This window comes from Pteropus alecto, unplaced genomic scaffold (genome assembly GCF_000325575.1).
Source record: "Pteropus alecto unplaced genomic scaffold, ASM32557v1 scaffold146, whole genome shotgun sequence".
NCBI classification, from domain to species: domain Eukaryota; kingdom Metazoa; phylum Chordata; class Mammalia; order Chiroptera; family Pteropodidae; genus Pteropus; species Pteropus alecto.
Genome location: NW_006442107.1, coordinates 13,552,401 through 13,574,308, shown reverse-complemented (window position 1 = coordinate 13,574,308; position 21,908 = coordinate 13,552,401). Strand labels below are relative to the sequence as shown.

The following is a 21,908-nucleotide window of genomic DNA, read 5'->3' as shown; positions in this document are numbered from 1 at the left end:
GAACTGTACTCAGTTCCTGGATGGCAGGAACCATGTCTGGTTTGCTTTGGTTGTCAGTGCCTGCCACAATACTTGACTCATATAAGGCCCTTTGAAAGATGTATGGAATAAATGAACAAAGAAGCTAACAGCTTTATTTAAGACATTCAAACTATAAACCAGTTTTTTAATTTCACTTGCAACATGCTGTGAATCCCATTAAAAGATAGTGTGTTCAGTGTTTGATAAATTTAGATAAGCAAAGGAAACTGTGGCAGTAGAACCAGAAGACTGTTTTTAACCCTGTAGCACTGCAGTTAGTCTTTCCACCACCAGAGGGAGGTACTGCGTGGAGACTTGGAAAGGCTGGTTTCATACCAGAGCCAGTTGGGAGCCTACCAACCTCTGAACTATGCCAATAAAAAATGGAATTGTGCTAATTTTTTTTAGACACCATAATAGATCAGGACAGTCTGAGGCAAGGAGGAGTGGAGTCTGCCTGTGTCCAATTTAAAAATTAGATGCTTAGGTCAGCCTCATAAACAAAACTATGGCATTGCTTTAATTTCAACGTTTTCTATTATTGTCATGTTAATAACCAGTTGTGGCCAGCAAATTTAGAGTGAGAGATGCTGGTAAAGAAACAAGAAACTTCTATTTCTCTAATTTATACCTATTTTTGACATTGAGAGACATGACGTGTACTTTTACTGAAAATGCTGTTGACTTTATGCCCAGGCTTAAGAAATCAAATTTTATCTTATTCTGTGTAGCTTTTTCTCCAGATTCTGTGCTTTTTGAGCTTTTGACAACTTAACTGTCAGGTAATGTCTGCACAGGCAAGGCTTGATAGCTCCTGGGGAGATGTCAGGGTCTGAACTGGTTCAGACTGATCTCAAAATATTCCAAACCACCAAAGGCTACCTTTTCCTAGATATTATTTACTGTTCTTTTTCCCAAAGCAGAGCATCACATATACCTGAAAAACCTGAGCAGAGGAGTTTGCCACCCCTCTGTTGTCTCCTCTCATCGTCACCTTGCCCCATGCAGCCCTTCTGCCTGGGCTTTCTTAGCTGGTGCAGGGGCGAGATCTTCATCGTCCCTTGTAAGACCTTTCCTTATAGCCCACCTCTCTGTTTACAGAGAGGTTTGGGGAAGCAACCAAGCATTTTCCTCTGGTTTGGACCAGCCACTTTCCATGGTTAGTTTGAGTCTTGAATTATCTGGTGAAGATGGGAGTGAGGGAGATATACTTATATCCCTGTTTGGAAACTGTTGGGGGTTTCTGATAAGCCAGGAAAAGATAAGACTTTAAGTATAATGGACTTTGGAAATGAATGAGGAAGCTAATGGAGATCATAAGTGGAAACAGCTTCAGAAATAAGGAAGACTCTATCTATTAATTCTTCAGGATAGAACCAGGCATGTGTGTAGGGTTCCATGTTTCTCACTCTTAGAAACAATGTCTCAGAAAAAATGGCCAGAGTCACAGCAGAAAGTTTTTTCAGGTTTGTAACATCAATATAAAAAGGTGCATGTCATTTTGCCATTTTGAGGTGTAATGGCCATCCAGACGTGTTTGATTTTATCTCAATTTATATCACCTCATTTCATAATTTCAGGCAAATGTTTATTGACAATGGTCAGACCCAGAGTAAGTTTCTGTCGAGGTGGTACTTCTAATTTTTTTTAAATATTAGAAGAAAAGCTTTATCTGATAATGATTGATTTAAGTGACATTCATGAATAATTGTTTTAAAGGGAGTAGTAAGGAATGATATTCAGGCTGGGGGCATGTTGGGGTGGGGGTCAGGATGGGGATTAGTCTGAAGGGATGGTGGGACATGGAGAGGAAATGCCTCTTAGCAGGGAGGGCTATGGGAACAGAGTGTAAGGGAAAAGTCAGGACTGGGCTAGGATTTGGGAAAGTGACATGCATGAAAGTGATCAATGAAGCAGGAAGACAGAATTCTGAGCACTGCCTAACAGGTCTCAAGGCAGAGTAGAAGTTAGAGGGAGCCGGATTTTGGTTTAGTATGAGGGAGAATTTCTGAGTAGGAGGGTGGCAGGAAGAGCCATTAGTAGGTAGGTTCAGATTACTCTAAAGTCAAGCAGGGTTTCTCTACAGTCATGTAAAAAGTGACTAGGCCTGCCTATGCTCCCTTGGCTGCAGTACCAGCCCTGCCACCCACACCATGGTAGATATTGAGCTCATCCCAAAGGTTTGTTTGACTCTCTCTCCCACTGTGAGTTCCATGAGGTGGGGTTTTCCTGTTTTTTTTTTTTTTTTTTTTATTAAATCTCTAGTGCCTACTGTAGTTCTTAGCACATGAAAGGCACTCAACAGTGTTCAATAAATATTGAAAAGATGAATGAATAAACAGAAGATATGGGCAGAGGTAAGATAAATGGGAATGTTTACATGAAGGTAGCAAAAGTGAAAAGTCTTTCCTTGGGGCTGCGGTCCGTGGATAGAAAACCCAGTGCTTTGTACACGTAAGACTTCATCAGAGTCTGGGGATTGTGTCAAGAAGGGACTTGTGATGGTCATTGCATGGGCTCTTGGGATCAAGTACTATTGGGCCCCTAAGTGGTGGCACTTAGAGTCACTCTGTAAAGGAATGTCATGATATAGGTCCAGTCTCCTCCCCAAGAATGGCTCAAGGTATGTGCGAGCAGGAGAGGCTGCTGAGCTACACTGAGCTCTAAATGCCAGATGACCTGGCTCTTCCTGTGCATATCAGCCCACCCTCACTACTCCAGCCCATTGCAGGTGAACACTGCTACCTTTTTAGAAAGATTTCATGGCTCTTGACATACAGGCCTCCCTGCCCCTACAACTTTTTAAAGTTTTTAATTGTGGCAAAATACACGTACCATAAAATTTACTATCTTAACCATCTTTAAGTGTACAAATCAATAATGTTCAGCACATTCACATTGTTGTGCAACCAATCTCCAGAGCTCTTCATTTTGTAGAATCGAATCTTTCTACTCATTGTTGTGCAACCAATCTCCAGAACTCTTCATTTTGTAGAATTGAATCTTTCTACCCATTAAACAAGTCCCCATGCCCTCTCTTCTGCCATTTTTGTCTACCACATAAACATCCTTAGGACAATTCAGAATAAAGCTATGATTCTTCCCATGCCTTCTTGATGCTCAAGGATGGCATCCGTGAGACCAAGAGATGCATTGGAATAGTCACCCATTGGAATATCTCACCCTGGATGAGAAAACCCTGGAGTCCCCTAGAAAATGGGGTGAATGCTTTGGCTGCCAGCACATGCCTGCCACCTGGCTGCCCATAGGATGGGGTACGGAGAGGCCAGGACCAGGCCCAGGTCAGCTGAAATGAAGGTCGTAAATAAGTTGTCCTCTTGGCTTTGTTACCTCTCTCCCTGTACTCTTCTGATTTTGCTAAGCACTACTTTCCTGTTTCAGGATTCCTGTCTCCTGGACCCGTGCATGTCCCCTTATTTGCATGTCATTCCTTGCCTGCCCCTTTCTCCTGTCACAGAAGGCTTGGACTCAATGCAGGGATGTCTGTGCTCACAGACTCCTGGGCTTGCAGCCTTCCTGGCCTAGAGTTTGCCACCATCTTGTTTAAAATATGTCTCCTATGGGCTCTGATTCTTGCCCTCAAGATCACCTTCTGCCAAGATTTCCATCACCTCCACAGCCAGGTGACTTTTCCTTGCTGGTCAGAATTAAGTTCGGAAATGCTTTCCTTTTGTCACCTCTCCTAATTTTTGTGAGGTGGTGTTGTTGGCAAGGAAAGCCTAGAGTTTCTAAAGCTTTCACTCTCAGCATAGCTTCTTCATCCTGCAACTGTGAGGCAGCTGCTCTCGGAGCCAACCTCAGATGTTTTTATATATGGAGACCCACCACACATCTTTTATCAAAGATTCACAGCGAAAGTGAGCTCACTCCCCAAGAAAGTGAAATAGCATGCACTCGCCCCCATCAGTATCCGGTGCTTCAGGTGGACCCTCTGTGGGTTGGGTGCTGCCCCATAGGGTTCTCACTGCATGTTTTGCCTGTTTCCCGTCAGCTGACATGTGCAAGGTGTCCAGGGAAAGAACAAAGGAGGATAATCTTTCTGTTCTCAAAAATCCTATTATCTGCTTGTTGAGAACAGACATACACATGTGAAAAGATGACTTAATATGCCAGGCAGTAAATGTAAAATGCCATCTGAGTTGAATGGACTACATATCCGACATGAGTTCAGAGGCAAGGCCAAGATCACTTCCAGCTGTGATGGTCAAAGCAGGCCTCACAGGAGGAGATGCGCATGCGAGCCTGGCATGAAGAGCAGACTGCCTTTGGACTGGCAGGGAAAAGGGCTGATTACAGACATGGGGGAGCCATGCCTATCTTAAGGATGGATGAAGAAATGCATGATTTTCAAGTGCAGTTTTTAAGGTTTTTTTGTTTTTTGTTTTTTGTTTTTTTTTAAGAGATTCCCCCACCTTTCTTATGCAGGTGAATTAGGAGTACCATGTGGGAGCTATGGTGGGCCAGAGTTGGGGGCTTGCCCATTCGGGGGAGCCAAAGCAGTGAATCTGGATGGATGTGAGTGAGGGTCTTGAATAAGCTGTTTCAAAGTTTAGTGGTAGGTGAGATAGGACGCGGCTACAGCTGAATTCATAAATTTATTTCTGAACAAATAATGGTGGGTAAAATTAGCAGACATCTGGAAGAGGCACATATTTCAAAGTTATTTTGGTCTGATCTATAAAGCTCACCATGAGGAATATGATTGGTAGCTGGTCTTAATAAACAGTTAGTGGGTTCTGCCTGCCTGAAATGCAAAACAGATGTATCTTTGTTCTTTTAAACTGACTTTGATGAATAAACTATATGTGACGTCAGGTCCAAGCTATTGGATGTCTGAGTACGACTCAGAAATATTTTAGAATATAAAAAAGTTTCCATGGTCGACACCGAGAGAACAAAGTGAATTCCAGTCGCATTGCTGTTAGCATTGAAGCAGGTTCAGAAATTCAGGAAGGCCTCATCCAACACCCCCTTTTGGTATTTCGGGGGCACCGTTTCTGTCTTCCGAACCAAGGCACCCTCCCATTTCACAGCCGTGACCTCCAAGGGCGTGTGGTTTTCAGCTGTCACTATTGAGCCTTTTCGATGGTCATTTTCATTGTTTTGCTTATTTGTACAAATATTTCCTAAAAGAGCAAACTAGGATTCTGCAGCAGTGATCCAGTATCTGGAGACTGTGTGATGTGGCCATTCCCCCCAATTTGTTTGGTTATGAATGATGAGGGATTTTTAATCATTAGCATCTTGGCTTCGCTGGGTGTTTCTGGCAGACTGGCCCTCCAGCCAGCCCTGCGCTGTGCTGTGTGCATCAGAAAACCAGCTCACTCTGCAGGTGTTTCGTCCATAAACAAGCATCAGCCACGGGCTCCTCTTTCTTTTTACGGAAACGCTTTGGAATTTAACTTTCAGATACAAATACTTGGAGCAGTTGGCAGCTGAGGCACACGAGAAGGAAGTGAGAAGCCGAAGCGCAAGCCGGGGCAGAGCTGACCTCTCCTTGGACCTGACCTCACCGGCAGCTCCTGCCTCCCCCGCCCCTCTGAGCCCTAGCCCTTCATCTCTAGACTCACAAGAGGCTCTCACAGGAGCATCCTACTCCCCAGGAACACCTCAGCATTTCCAAGGTGAGTCCTGGGAGAGGAGGAAACTGGGAAACTGATGGGTTCATTAACAACAGACGAGCTTCTTGTGGGTGGTAGTAAACCTTCCTACATGCAAACTAACACTGAGGCAACTAAGGGTAAGCTTGGTGGGGGGTGACTGTAAGCTGTGCTGCCGCAAATAAAATAGATGTTTTCTGAGCCATTTATATTAAAGCAAAGATATCCATAAAGATCGTCAATGTATGGTCATTGAAAAAAGAGGATACTGAAAATAAGTTACTGTGACATTTAAACCTAAATCACATGGTTTTAACATAGTAGTCTATAATTTGGATATTATTTATTTATTGGATCTGCCCCATAAAGTGGCTGCTTTGAAATGTTCTTAACCTAGGAATTATTGGTCTGGTTTAGATTAAACTGATGGAGAATAAAATTAAGACGTGCCAGCAAAGAAAACTGTGGACCTTGTGAAAATAGGAGTTAAAAATGAGAGAAGAAAAAAATTGAAATTAGTAAAAATTACTGGCACGTGGTGCGGGTGGAGGTGCTTGTGTGCAGACAGACAGGCTCTCCCTGGAAAAATACCCTGTCGCCTTCACTTCAGTTGGAGAAAAACAGCGATATTGTACACTGCAGCCTCGGAGCATCAGCTGTTTTCCTGATTGCTCTGCAAATTGTGGGTTTGTTTTCTTTCACTTTAACAGAGAGGATGGTTCTTGGGCACAGGCACCCACACAATGTGTGTTGATTAACCATGCGACTAGCACTGTTTGGTTTAATCCAGTGTTATGGCTTACAGCCTGATATAGACTTAGCCAACAGAAGACAACAGAGACACTAAACTTTTAACTTTAGGAGGGTTGACTAAATATGGTGCAAAGTTTAATTTAAACAAGGCAGAACTCCATGACCTCAGCAGAACTGGATGTAACAGAACAATCTTGTCTGTCCAATTTTTTGCTGGCTCTCCAAGCCTCAGGGCTCATTCTGCAAGAGCAGGCTGGCTCTACCACAGCTTTCCATCACGTCCAGTTTCTCCTGGTCCCTGAGCCATGGAAGATTGTCCCAGGCAGATGGCTCAGTCATAGATGAGTAACGTCAGTCTGAAAATGTTGAGATTCTGAGAATCAGGAAGAAAGGCTGTTCTATAACAGCTCTGTGCCTTCCAAATCCTGCCTGATATCACTGCTCTATCTAAATTGGGGTATTTCCAGAGGCAATATGAAAAATATTCCCCAGCAAAGGGGATCAGCCGTTTACAGAGTAGTTATCTAAACTGTAAAATACAATTGGCCCCAAGCTGGGAGGGAATTGTCAATGTCTGTAAATATTTTTGGTCCTCAAAATTTTTAATCTACTTCAAGTTTGTTTGTGGCAAAAAGACAGTTCCTCAAGTATTTTGTCCAGTTACAGTCAAACTTGAGGCTATTCTAGCCAATTAAAAAGAACATTTGAAACTTCAAAAAGAACATATAAAATACTTATTTTGAGTATGCACATATGCATTTGGAGAAAATAAAGTTATGTCAGTATGCTTTCAGAAAAGAATAGCAAGTGTCATTTTCCTCTACAGAGAAGGGATTAATAGAGACTGAGTGAATGTTTGACTACAATCAAACAATAAGTGATCTATACATCTGAAAAAGGAATATTAAATTAAACATAATTACAAATTAATAAAATGTATCATATGGTTTGCTTTTTTTCTAGAAAAAAAAAAGTGGTGGCTCTTGTGGAATCTAGAAGAGCTTCTCATAATATATAAGTAATTATCACTCAAGTCAGTTGGAACCAGCAAAGTATTCTAACATCCTTGTCCTAATACATAACTGAATTATACATTGGATATTATAAGTGTATGAGAAGAAATGCTGAAAGAGGATGGTCTTAGAAAGAACTACTGAGGCTTCCTTCTGACTTGGGGACATTTGCCCTTATGACAGAGATCCAAAGTTGGTAAAACAGAAAGGTTTCCCTCAGCCTAGTTTATTATTGTTCTTTGAAACAATCTGCTGGCATCCAGTTAATAGCCAATTCTTTTTACCAGGTTCCATTTTCAAATGCTCAAAGTAATTTTTTTTTGCTTATCCCTAATATTTACAATATCCCAACATCTGGAGGAAGAATAAAAAATATAATCACACATCCAGATGTTTGTCCTGCACCAAACACCTGGTATTATGTGGTCCAAACGTGCCAGGGGTTGACTCGCTTTTTCATTCTTCTTGTGGAATCGTATGATAATAATCCCCTTCACATTTCTGTCCCGCCCCGCCCCTTCTTCCCAAATGCTACTATTTAATACCATGTTGTGCATCTGAGTAAGTAGGGGGGATGCTAGTATCCATATTTTGCTGAGGCTCAAATAGATGGGAAGATTTGCCTCAGATCTTGTTGGTACCATGCTGGGAGTACAACCAGTGTGTTGACTCCCGACAGAGCCATTTCTCAGGGCATCATGACATCACAGTATTTGTGGTGGTGTTAACGCCACACCTTCTCCCCAGTATCTGCAAAACTATGGCCTACATTGAAGAATTATATTTATTAAAAAAAAAAAAAAAGGAAAAGCAAATGTTTATGTTATTGAATTCTATATGCCTGAGAATTACAGGTCACTCTATGGGTTCTTTTGTTAAAACTCAGATTCTGAAGAACTTTTAATAGCAGAAAATATGAAAACATTAGAAGCTTCTTTACCTTTTCTCTTACATAATATATTTAAAAAGAGGGAAGGGCTAATGGTAAAATACCCACATTATGTGCCATCTAGTGAGATCTTTCAGCTAAAAAACTTCCCACTAAATCTGCTATAACTTTCGTATGAATTATGCCAATACCCCCACCATCTAGTCAGCGTGTGCTTGAATTATTTTTCCATCTGGCCTTCTTATGGCTCATGGCAGATGTTTGTCCCAATACTGCCTAGACTTAATGGTGATGGTCTGAATAATTTTCCTCTGTGTGAAACTACCAGGCCCAAGCGAGGAACAAATATGTGTGTGTTATAATTAATGGAGATATTCACCACCAAATTTAGGTAAATATGAAGGGTCTATCTCTTCATCCATTGCTTTAATTATCATTTCCTTATTTTTACTGTGCCCTTGTGGAATAGATCAGAATATCTATCTGATATATTTATTTCTTATTATTTTTTAAAACTCACAGATGACACTGGAAACAAATTATTCTCACAAACCAGAGAAAAAGGTACAGTGTTCTTATTGGGATAGAATTCTTTGATATGACTCTTGGGGAAGTAACTCTGAGGATTAAAGATAATAATCTAGGTCCCCACAAGTGCAGTTCATATAGCAAGGTAACCTATTATCCCAGTGGGTGTCAGATCTAGGTAACCTATTTTATGGAAACAAAATGGAGAAAAACACTTATCTCAAAACTAGGTGTGGATGTAGTCCCTACAGGGTGTCCCAGGGTTGAACTGCCTTCCTTGGAGGCTAGAACTGTGTTCCTTCCTGCTCCCTGGCTTGCACACCTGAGTCCCTCCTGAGGCTAGATGGAGATGGCCTTTCCCAGTAGAAGGGAGCTGCTAAGAGTCTACAAGTATCTTTCACCTACTATAGTCGCCACGAAAGCATATGTAATGGCTGGATTATTTTTCTTATTTTTAGTTCAATACTCTATACTATACACAGAAATAAAACTTTAGAGATGCATTCAAAAATTTTACCACACTATATTAATTTTATGTCAGGGGAAAATATGTTCAACAGTGACTTTTTTTCTACTCAATTGGACTCAGATATTTCCGAATACCTCATTGTTTGGCAATGGAGATATAAACTATGGCCTATATGGTCATGGCCTACTCACCAACATTCACCTGGAGGCATTTGCAGAAATTGTTGACATGGTACACTGACATTTTCTCTCAGAGATTCAAGCATTTGAAGCTTTTACTGGTAATATGACAATTCCTCGAGCCTGTTGATCCTCACACCTGAAAATAAAATATAATCATACAGTTATATCATAAAATATTCAGTTTGTTTAAATGAATAATCATTTTCATGTAGGCATCATTCATCATCATGGCTGTTGTCAATGTTACCAGTCACCGAATGAGCATCTCGGTCACCCTCATTGTATAATATGTTTTCAGTCTCCTTCAGGTGTAGACACTTACCTAGTTTACTTAATCTATATGGCAGAAATCAGAAACATCTAGTATCCTATTTCCAGCTGGCACAGTAGTAATAGAATATCATCCATCATCAACCTAATGCATACTGGTTCCCTTGCATAAAGTTTTTGGACACCTCCAGTCCAGTATTTCATGAACTGGCAGGAAACTAGATCCTTGTGGTTCTGTGACTCAGGGCTGCCTCATGTCCCCATACCTCACCTGACTGCTGCTACGTGATGACATTCAGTCAATAAAACAAAATCTCTCAAACTCTACCCAAGGCCAAGGCCTTGCCTGCTACACCTGCTGTAGAACTTTTAAGAGAGCATTTGCAAATAGTTGGATTTTTCTGCCTTGCCATTTCGCTGTCTCTAAAATGGAAAAAGGCAAAATCTCCCCCTTTTTCATCCTATAAAGAATAACAGTTGCCTGCAGTGTGTTTTCTTGCACCATATTATAAACCATTAAATAGTCTTGAGTCCTTCTGATGTAGACAAAGTCTGAATCTCAAGTGTATTTAAGTAAAGACAAGGCATACACTGTCATTGAGAAAGTTGTTAAAGAAGGGTATTATGGGATCAACATAATAATTTCACAGATAGCGATTAGGTATCAAAATCTGTGAACAGTCTGAGACTTTACCCTACTTGTAAGCTACTAAGTTACCCTGTCACAACTTCATGGATATAGGCAGAAGACATGAAACTCCTGAATCAGAGGCAAAGGACTTCATTACTGATAGCAATAATAGTAGCTAAAGTATCAGCATTTGTGCCATTTCTCCGAGCCCCAGTTCCCACAAGGTGACATGAATAGGCCCAAGTAATTACTGTGCATACACAGAGAGAAATTCTATAAAAGATTTGGAGTTTAGGGACTCCAAATCTTTTATAGTGGACAATTAGCCTTTGTCCCAGAGAAAAGCATTATCTTTACCGCAGTGGGCAATAAACCAACTGGTCCTTTGTTCTGGAGGAAGACACTGTCTCTGTCTTCCAAGGCTGTTTGCTATGCATGCATTCTTAGATAGTTCAGAACAAAAGTTATCAGTGCCTCTGCTTGCAAGACTATAGAACATGGGAGACCCAGAGAGAATTGTTTCCAAGCATTGGATTATAATGGTTTTAAATAAACTTTTACAATCAAATTTGTATCCTAAAATCTGTTTAATGTAAACAAAAAAATAGGTTTTGAATAGCAATTAACTTGTTTGTTCTTATTTGACATAAAGATGATCAGGAGCTGCAAGACCTAGTCTGCAGCAGGCTCTGGGAATGAATACGCTTGTCTGCATCTAGAGGTGTTAACAGGGGATCTGGAAAGACATCAGTGCCTTTCATCCCGGGTGGAATGAAAGGTGACTGCTTCCAGGTAGTTAGGAGGCCTCCACAGGTAGGGACAATGAACATTCTTTAATCAGTGTGGTACTTCGAATTTCTAGAGTCAATGGCTGAGACTGCGAAATAGTATAGAATAACTGATTCCTTCTAGTACCCTTATCTGTGGTTAGGACCTTGATCACCACTCTGACATCTCCACCTCTTCTCTTTTCCCTCCAGCAACCCTGCCTTTCTGTCACCAATCCCCATATGTTATTTGTACAAAATGATACAGTGCCTTATTGTGGCAAGATATTCACACATTACATTTCCAGTCCCTAAAAGTATGCTGAATTCAGTGACCTTGGAATGCATTTTATCTACCTCTGAACATTGTGTGAATCCTTAGAGCCTTCTGAAGCTGGAACTCCCTCTGAGAAAGCTGCCTCCACTAGATACATTGGGAAGTTCTAGTAGCTTTTCGTTGACTTTTTATCTAGAAGCTATGGACCCATATATCCTTTAGATAATCTCTAGACTCAATGTGTTATTTGGCTTTTATGTCTTCTACATTTTTCATCATTGTTTTTTCATCATTTTTTTCTCAATCGTTCCCATCATTTTGTTTCAGTCTTCTTACTGACTCTTTTTCTGCCTGCCCCCTAAGTGTCAGGTTTTTCCAAGGTTACTTTCCTAGCTACCCTCTCCTTACCCTTTGGCTGGGCCCTCACATTTCCAACTGTAATTCTTAACTATCTAGTATGTACTGAAGACTGCTAGGTCTGCATCTCCAGCCTTGGCCTTCTTGAGCTCAGGATGCATGTATCCAACCTCTTTAGACATCACCATCTGAATGCTCCTCACATACTTCAGATTTAATAAGTGCCAGTGAGGGGCATTCAAATGGGAGATGTCACTCATCTCTCACCCATAAAACCCCTACCCTCAAACCTACTTGTACCTTCTAGGCCTCATCTGGTTAAGACCATCTCTTTTGGCCTCGTTATTGAAGTTAGAAGCATACATATCATTTTTGACTCTTCCCTCCATGCTCACCCCTACATCTGATGAATCACCAAGTGTTTATATGCTCCTTTCTCTCAAATCAACCCTCTTCCCTGTCTCCACATTGCCAATACCTTAGTCCCAGTATTAACCATCTCTGATCTTGTTCTAATCTCATCTCATATCTTCCAGATTCTTCTTAGCAACCCAACAACAAAAAAATCATATATGTACCTTATTCTTAAAATCTTCCAGTGGCTCTCTGTTATCTACAACATAAAGTTGAGACCTTACATGGCACTCAAGACTCTTGGTTAACTAGTCCTTACAACCAGTCTTTTACCACCATAACCACCCCTACATGTTATGTTCCATTAGCACCAAACCACTATCAATACCTGAAAAGTGCCATGTTCTCTCGGGTGTGCCTCTGTGCTTCACTGCCCTCTTCCACTGGGTGCTCATTAGACTCCTATTCATCTAGTTGAAGCATCTTCTCTTCTATAAAGCCTCCTTTGGTTCCTCTTCTGTATTTACCTTCAGCTTGTACATAACTGAGATACAACACTTATCTCACTATATATGCAATAGTCCCCCCTCCTCATCTGTGTGTTCCTCAGAAGAGGGCCTATGCTTCCTTCACCTTTCTTATCTCCCAAGGCTTGAAGCAGAATGGCATTTAGTAAATGTTTTATGAGCTAAGAAATTAATAAGCAACATGAAAAAAGAAAACAGACACATTAATCTACTGAGACAGCTATTTTCCCTATACCCAGATATTTATTACACAGGCCATGATGGAGGTCATATCTTTGACTATATAGGCCACTCTATAAAAACCGAAGAAATGATGGCGGCTTAATATAGAGAGGGAACTTTTGCAGAGAGTTGACATAATATATGTAGGCCATTTCTTTCTGAGGATCAAAGTCTAAAAGAAAATTTGGAAGACGATTCTTGACAAATTGATAGTTAAGATATTTATTCAACTGTTTTTTTAAAGTATCTCTTATTTTAACTGAATTTTTCTCCATTTCTTTGTGAATGAATTTGCTAACAAGTGCAGATAAACTGAGTTATTGACTAATTGGAAAGCCACATCCATTAGTGACTAGATGTAAGAGAGGAAGGGTCAACTTTTTGATATGAGAATTTGACAGCGGGATTTCTAATTATACCACTGTCTCAGGCCAGCCGGATCTGCTTAGGCTTGGTCATACTCTACTGGTAGGAAGAGCTAATATTTTCCTTAGATATTAGTTGTTTTGATCTTATAATATCTATTGGCTATGACTTAAGAGACCACTTTAGACTAAAAAATGTTTTAAGGATGACATTTTTTTCACATCTGATTTCCTTGTGCCTAGCACAGTGCATGGCCCATAAGAGGTCTCATTAAGTCTTTTCATGGAATGAATGAGGTTGCTACTAATCACATTAGAACACCTAATTAAGAGTAACTATATCTTGTTCAGCCTGAAAAAAATGAATAAGCCAAAAAAAAAACCCCCTCAAGTTCAATCAATTTATTTGTTAGCTGTTAGTTTTCAGGACTATCTATTTTAATGCTAATGTAATTTTTCCCAAAATAGCAGTTTTTGTTGTGATGTCATTGATGTTTCTGTCTGAGACTTGATAAGAGCTCGAGGTGCTGTTGAAATGCATTGCCAGCTTGAAATTAGACAATGTTTCTATCATTGAGGAAAGGCTTGTCTTCCTATTTGCTCTTATGCGATAATGGGCATGTAGTTAACCCAGGAACTCCACCAGCCCTCCTGGCCACAGAGAAACAGATGAATATTGACACTGTTTGAACCAAGAAAAGACCTATCTGACTAGAAGAATTTAAATGAGCTCAAAGGAAGTCTTTGTAACTGGGGCTTGCATTTGGTTTGAGTTCAAGATAATGATAGAGCAATAAATTAAACAATAATCTTAAATTGCCTTTCATTATCTGTTTATAGTGTGAAATAGAATCTATGTAGTCATCAATATTCGAATAATTGGAACCCAAACTGGCTCCATTTTTGTCCTATGTGATACTACAAGGGTATCAGACATGTTTAACCAGGTGAACTCAATCAGAAACATCATCTGAGAGGCAAAAATGGGGAATGGAAATTACAATTTAAGGAGTGCTTGTGATCTTGCCCAACATCCACCTCAGGTGCATGTCCCCATGTGAACATGACATGAGGGCCACAGATCTTTTTTTTTCTTGAACCTCTTATAGTATGGACAACTTGTCAAATGTCATTTTAGTGTTTAAGGATTTGTATTCGGAGATAATATGGCCCATGACTATAAGCCTAGTGTTTCTTACAGCATTCTACTGAAGCTAATGAAAACCTTGACTGTTAGAACTGTTTGGGTGGGTATGGGATCTATAACGTGGCGTCTTCCAAAAGGACTTCTGAAGGTAATTTTGATCATGAATGGTTTTCATTTTAAGAGGTGGCTTCAGCCTGAACCAGTTTAGAAAATCTAATTCTGAATTTTGAGAACAAATCCGGGCTTAATTTTGAAGGCATACAGTTTCATTTGACTGATGAATCCGTATTTTGCAAGTGAGAAAGAGTTTCTTTTGTAAAGCTTGAGTAAGCTGAGTTTGTACCCATCTTAACGAAACTGTTCCCTTATAGCAGTGATTCTCAACCGGGGGCATTTCCTCCCACTCCCCCATTTAGCAGTGTTTAGAGATATTTTTAGCACACTGGGAAGGAGGTGCTATTGACCTCTAGGGTAGAAGCCCAGGAATGCTGCCTAATATCCCAAAGTGCACAGGTCAGCCTCCTACAACAATTATCCAACCTCAAATACCCATAGTCTCCGGGCTGAGAAACCCTGCTCTAGAGTGAATGTGAGCGAACAGCTTAGCAGGAACTGGCTCAACACCAAAGGCAAAGTCTAAAGAATTTTCAAAGTTCTGAGCTTTCTCTCTTGAGACCTTTTCACATTTATGTTATTCAATCACAAGTTTCAAGTCGATAGTGTTAGTTATTAGCTATGAACCGGGGAGGTCCCTGGAATCTACACAGTTTGGAGCAACTATTATAGAACTGGCTGGCCCAGCGCTTGGTTTCATAAGACCTGCCAGAAGGCCAAGTCCTGGCAAAGTCATCGAGACACCATCACAGACTGAAATCAATCGAAGCCACCCAAAGACTTATTAAATTCAGATCTTTCTACCAGCAAATAATCTCTAGAAAGAAAAATTGCATGACAAGAGATTTCAATTGGATACTCTCGGCTCAGCTGTCAGGGACATTGATAGAAGAAGAACTGGACTGTTAGTGGCCACTGTACTTTTTTTTTTAAGGAATGATTATAGTATACTTCTCCTTTGAGGCTTAAGTTACCCACCACACAGTGTAACATCATGATGAACAGCCCAGTCTTTTTAGTCAGATTGATTGAGGTTCAAATCCCAGCTTGGTTAGCATTCGCTCTGCTTGTCAGTGAGTCCTTTTGGAAAGAGGTGGTGCATGCTCAGAGGGTGCCTGAGAGTGGCCAGTGAAGGGGCTGCTTGCAGAGGTGTGGAGAGGATCATGAGGGGGTGGGGAAGCACCCAGACACTAGCAGCAGTGGGAAACTGTCAACACTGCTCCCACCTCCAGGCCTGGAGGGACTTGGTGAGCAGCTGGGATTTGTTAAGATCTCTGTAACCTTGGGAGAGAGCCCACAGGACAGAAACAGTGGCCTGACAACTTCTGCCAAACTGTGGCTCCCCATGAAGAGAGCAGGGACATAAACGCTCCAGCCTGTCCTTCTACCCACCTTTGCTGGTCCCTCCTAAGGGCAGACCCATATGAAGGTGAGAGGGGACACAAACGCAGGAGATGCTCTTCACAGGAGATGCCAGCTTCCCAGGGCATAGAGCAGAACAGAAAATGGGTCTGGAGGAGCAGTCTGGGACCATCTAGCCCACGGCGTAGCCCTGGACAAGTTACTTGACCTCTCTGAACATATTTCCTTGTTTCTCACATGTGGACACTAATCTCCATATTGTTGGTTCGAGATAAACAGAGTAATGTAGATATGGTTCTTAGAACTGCACCGGTATATAGACTGTACTCAATACATAGAAACTTTTATTTGTACTTCATTTTAAGGCCTAGCAGGGCCTTATGTCTAGTGAGATTTTTAGGACTAGATGAGGGGTTGGTGCTGGGCTTTTGAAGGGCCAGAGAGAACTAGCTAGTATGAGTCAATGTCTGTCCTGGCTGACTTGGAACGAGACGAGCTGGCTGAAATCCTCAAGGCTTGCTCTTTCTCACCTCTCTTCCAGTTTTGTGATCTGCATGAGGAAGTACCAGTCATCCGTCTGGGCACCCTTTCATAGTCTCAACAAAAATGCATTTTCCCTCTCTCCCTGTGGTTTTCAGATTGTTGGGTTCTCGTTCCGACTCCCCAACTTCTCTCTCCTATAATATCTGTTTCCTTTGTGTAAAAAATCCTCTTTACTGGCCCCGTTCAGGTCCTTTCTTACAGAATGGTGACAAACAGGTTACTTGTTACTTCCTTCTGAATATACCATGAAGCAATTCCTTCCTATTATTTCTTCCACATTGCATAAAGTTCCCATTATTGTATCCCTTAATACAGTTTAATTTTGATTTTTTTTTCCCTCCCTTATACTCTGTCCTGCCCCCACTTTGACCTTAAAATTTAGTTTAAAGACCTTTGAATCAGATCAGTGCAGATTCTGTCCAAATACATTTTTCTGGCCTTTGCTAAGTACGTTCCGGCAATGCCAAGATCCCATCAGTCTGCTCTCTTGGGACATGCTCCAGAAAGACAGATCCCCGTTTTGGACGCCTTTTATGTTGCCAGGCATTTCTTGCCATGTCCTCCTCTGATTTCCAAACTCACGTCCACCACGGGGAAAAAGGCTGTCTGGGCACCTGGCCCAAGTCCTCACAGTTCCCCCGACTCCTTTGCCCAGCCCCAGGGATGCAGTCAGATCTTTGTCTCTGTCCCCTGTCTGAGGTGATTAGCAGGCGTGGCCAAATATGGACAAGTGTGGGAAGCCCTGGAAGCTCCCTACCTGCAGTTTTGGTTTATCACAGTCACTTCTGAGCCTGACTTGAAGGCAGGACTATGGAGTCTTTATAGGTGTGGGCTTAGGTGTGGGAGCTGTGCCCCCTCCTGCCGGCACCTTGGCCTGAGCCGTCACCATTCCCTCCCAGCCCCAGCTTTTTGAGGGCAATAAGCGGTGGTGAGGATTTAGTAGACAGTTCCTTTGGGGTGCTTCAAAGAGAGCCAGCAGCCCTGCAGTACGCCCTGCTCGCTCAAATGCTAACACAGCACCTCCCTCAGTGGATCTCTTCCCACTGTCCAGAATCTCAATCACTTGTTCATCTGGTCTTGTAGTGGCACCGTTTATTCTTTTTTTCTCTTGAACTCCACTGATTGGCCTTCACCTCCTCCTCGTAAATCTCCTTGTCTGCAGGGTTTGCCTCCTGGTCTGTTTGTTCCATACAGACTAGGAGCTTCACTTGTAGCTACAGGCATGCCTCAGCCGTCCCAGAGGGAAGTATAGTTTGACTGTGATGCGGGTATAATCAGGGAGTCCTCTCAACAAAATGAAACATGGCCTGTCTCTACCTGAAGCAGCCATCACTGCCCATAGTGTCAAGTCCCAGGTTCTCACCTCGCCTTACGAGGCCCGTTGCCCTGGCTCCTGATGCTGGGCGTCTTTACTCCTCTAGCACCTTGTACTCTCAGCCTCTGCACATGCTCTTCCCTCTGCCCAGAAGGTTCTCATGCCCACTTTTCCCCCTTTAACTCCTTTTCACCTTTGAAGACCTCTTAAATGTCATTTTGGCACAGAGACAAATGTCCCTTTCCCAGACCTTGCCATATCCTCCAGGGCAACCTGCTTTTGCTCCTAGAACAGCCATCACATTTATAAATATTTTTTAATTGTGTCTGGTGGGATCTGAGGGCTGGGATTTCCCTGCGCCCATTGGTGGTAGGGATTACTCACCTTTGCCAGGCAGAGGCCATGGCCGGAAGTGTAGGATATCTTTGCTTCTCTGTAACCTTACAATGACAAGAGCCAGATCTGTCTTGTGCGTCACTGTCTCTCTCGCCTCCAACACCATTGCTGGGCCAGAGAATGGATCATTAAATACTGAGAGTAGCAACAATGGGAAGTTGTGAGCAGTTTTCACCCCTTGGTGCTGGCAAATATCTTAGCTCTCTGTATAGCTTTTCCTGCAGACCAACATTGTTCCTTCTGTTCCTCGGGACTCAGCAAATGTAGATGATACTTTTCCCTGTGTCTGCCCAGAGTGCAGCCAGCTTGGTTTGAGGAAGTGACTCAAAGGAAATGGCTCAGTGTGTGTTTGGGGGAGGGGGGTGGGTGTTGACAAGGGAGGTCTTGATGAAAGATAATGAGAAAACAGAGCAGAAATGTTCTGGAATTCAGTGTGCGGTCTCGGGGTGCTTCCTGAGTGTCAACGAGAACTTCATGAGCAGATGCTGGCCCAGGACCACTCTTGGGGGCTCTCAAGAGAAAAAGACGAGGTCTTGTCCCGAAGGGACCTTTTGCTCTTGTCATTCCTGTGTTTGGTCCTCTGAACTTGGGAAGGTTTCTGCAGTGGATCCTGGCTGTTCCTTCCAGGGACTCCTGTCACTTGTCATCCAGTACCCTCAATTGGGTGCCTGGCCATACCACCATGACCTGTTGGTTTTTATGCCCTGTGTCCCTAGCCAAGCGATGAGTCCTCTGAGAGTAGAGATGTGTGTCATATCGATGACACATGTGTTGCCTGACGTATACAGCACAGAGCTTGTCGAAAAGAAGCAGCTTTGCGTGTTTGCTCTCACTGTCACATTCACTCTCCATCTTTGGTGGTTTTGCTTGACTTGAAAATGTGTGCATATTATTTAATTTGTTCATCATTAGGACAACCTCACATGCCACAGATTTCCAGTCAGACCTTACGAACACCGAGTCTGCGTTCTCATCAGGTTTGGAGATGACTATCTCCTCGGCAGTAATGAAAAAGAGAAACCACCTCTGTGGTCAGATCACACATATAAATGTCTGACTCCATGAAGTTAGGCCCTAACATGTGGGGATGAAACTGCACTGTTTATTCTCAAGAGTGCATGGCTTTCTAGAGCTTGTATGTCCATTACGACACCTCTCTAGGCGGCCACTGGCTGTCCAATGAGGGGGCAGAGTCGATGCTTAAGTGGAAGGAAACATGACAGTGGAGTGCGTGTAGGCTGGAGTCAAACGATCAAATGCTGGATCCATCCTGCTTTGTCTGCCTAGTCTCTTGGGGATGTGAATAGACAGAGGCTTATGGCAACCAACTGCGCCCATCTCCCTGTCAGTGATAAAGCCACACAGGCACCCTCGCCAGTTTGCACCATATGCTCACCAATTAAAACTCAAATGCATGCCACATGCTAGGCTGTTGGAAATACATTTTCGTTTTGATGTGGCTATTCTGAAGTTAATGTGTGCAAAAGCATATGCTTTCTGTCAACCAAATGATGACACCGCTATTGCTAAAACTATGCTTTTGCTATGCTTGTAAAGTAGATAGCGTTTTGTATCTCTTTGGTAAATACTCTATTATCAGATGAAAAAGAAATTACCATAAAAATTCCTTCAACACCAAAGGGAATTTTTTTCAAAGGCATGTTTACTCTTTTCCTGTACCAGCCCAGTTTTTGCTTTTAAGGAAACATGCCTGACATAGCCATTCTTAGGCACGTGGGTTCATGGTCATGCCCTTTGGTGTCCTCCTGCTACTTGCAGCCAGTGCATTTCTGCTTGTGAACTTTGCCATCATATCACTAGTTTCTATAACCATCCCTCTTGGGGACACCCAGCCTTTGCTGCCCCTGGCCTCCTTTCCTCCAGTGTCCCAGGGAAGCAGCCTGCTATATTAGGCTACAGTCCCCAGCAGAAGATGTACAATGTGTCATCAAGCCATGGCAAGGCAGAAGGAAAAGGACCTCTGTCCTCTACACCAGTTCCCACCTGAAGTGCACAGGGATGGAAGGATGGGGAGGAGGGGTGGGGAAGGTTCCCACGGAGGAGTATTTCTTCCCTGTGGTGGTTGGAAGTTACCCAAGGACAGAAAGAAAGGCTGGCATTTTATCCTCCCCACTGCCTGCCTCCTTCTGAAATTCCCTGATGCATTCTCAGAGGAAGGCAGCCTGAGAGCAGATGAGGGGCAGGGATGCTGGACCCAGTGAGTCCTGGCACCACAACTTCATGCTGGGAAGCTGAGGGCTGCTGAGCCCCCTGCCCAGTGAGGCCTGAGCTATCCTCTCCCACAGTAATGCCACTGCCTGGCCTACTGGGAGGCCTGCTGTGCCCACCCCCATTGCTAGTCATCCCCACTCACCTGAGCCAGCAGGTTGCCTCCACAAAGAGAGCTCTCCAATCTGCTTGTTCTTATGGGGTCTGGGCAGGTCTCTCATAGTTCCTGCCACATGCAGATTCTGCCTGAGTTTCTACATTAATTTGGATAGTGTATGCCTAGGGCTCAAGCACACACTCTTGGGGACACACTGTCAGGATTCCAGCCACATGGCTTTGCCCATCCCTGAGAGTTAGTCCCTCAGGGGTCACCCATCCTCCTCTGGCTTTTCCCTGTGGCAGTTGGCTCAGAATTTTCAATCATTTTGCTATCCATTTATAGCTCACATTTGAGAATGTTGCTTAGCCACGCTGTTCCCTAGAGGATGACACATATGGGAGCACAAGCATTTTTACCTTGGTATAACCCTCAAGTCTCTAATCTTGATAGGTTTATAAATAGTTCTGTGCATGAAGGACTCTTTCAGTGCTTTCAAAATTATGGACTAACTTCACATTCTGAGCAAACGTAATTCAATCAAAGAGAGACAGGCCTCCTCAGTATTCCAGCCACGTGGCTTTGCCCAGTATAGCCACTGATAAAACATTGAGCTGCTACTTGCTTATCAGCTTGATCACCGTGGAGTAAAAAGATTACGTTTTGGTTTTCCATTGTTGCATAACAATTAGCACAAAGATAGCAATTCCAAATGGCACTTATTTATTATCTCACAGTGTCCATAAGTCAGAAGTCGGGCATGATTCGGCTGTGTTCTTGCCCTAAGTATCACAAGGCCGTGATCAAGGTTGTGCTGGGTGGGCTCTTATCAGGAGGCCCTGAGAAGAACCTACCCCCAGGTTCTTCAGGTTCTTGGCAGAATTCAGCTGCTTCTGCTTGCAAGAGCGAAGTCCCTGTTTCTGTTTTCTGTCAGTCAGGAGTCGCCCTCAGCTTCTTAGAGGTTACTCACAATCCTTATCACAGGGCCCCTCCATCTTTAAAGCCAGCAGTGCCTGTCAAATCCTCCTGCTTCTAATCTCTCTGACTTCCTTTTCTGCTGCTAATCAGAAAACACTCTGCTTTTCAAAGGCTCACTAGACTGGATCGGGCCCACATGGATAATCTCCATATTTTAAAGTCAGTTGACTTGAGACTTGAACATCAGTTGCACAATCCCTTCCAGCAGTGCCTAGATTCATGTTGAATCACCAGAGGACGAGTATCTTGGGAGCCATCTCTAGAATGCTGCCTGCCATGGATGGCACAGAGGACTCAACCTCACATCCATCCTCAGACCTCACTTGACACTTCCAAGAAATTCCTGTCGTGATTGTAATCTCCGTTGTTGTTTCCACCAGCGAGCGCCGGGGATCCTGTGCCTGAATCGGAGGCAGGACCGGAACCAGAGGCAGAGGTGGGGCAGGTGGCCAGTGAGACCAGCCAGGAAGTGGCTTCTGCC

At 42.9% G+C, this 21,908-nt stretch overlaps 1 protein-coding gene across 1 annotated transcript in view; it reads left to right on the top strand.

The window, feature by feature from the left end:
- Positions 1–21,908, top strand: part of FHOD3 (formin homology 2 domain containing 3) — a 421,374-nt gene that overhangs the window by 334,546 nt on the left and 64,920 nt on the right. The window contains 2 exon segments of the mRNA XM_025038715.1: positions 5,452–5,666; positions 21,808–21,907. Coding sequence (XP_024894483.1) covers positions 5,452–5,666; positions 21,808–21,907 — 315 coding nt within the window.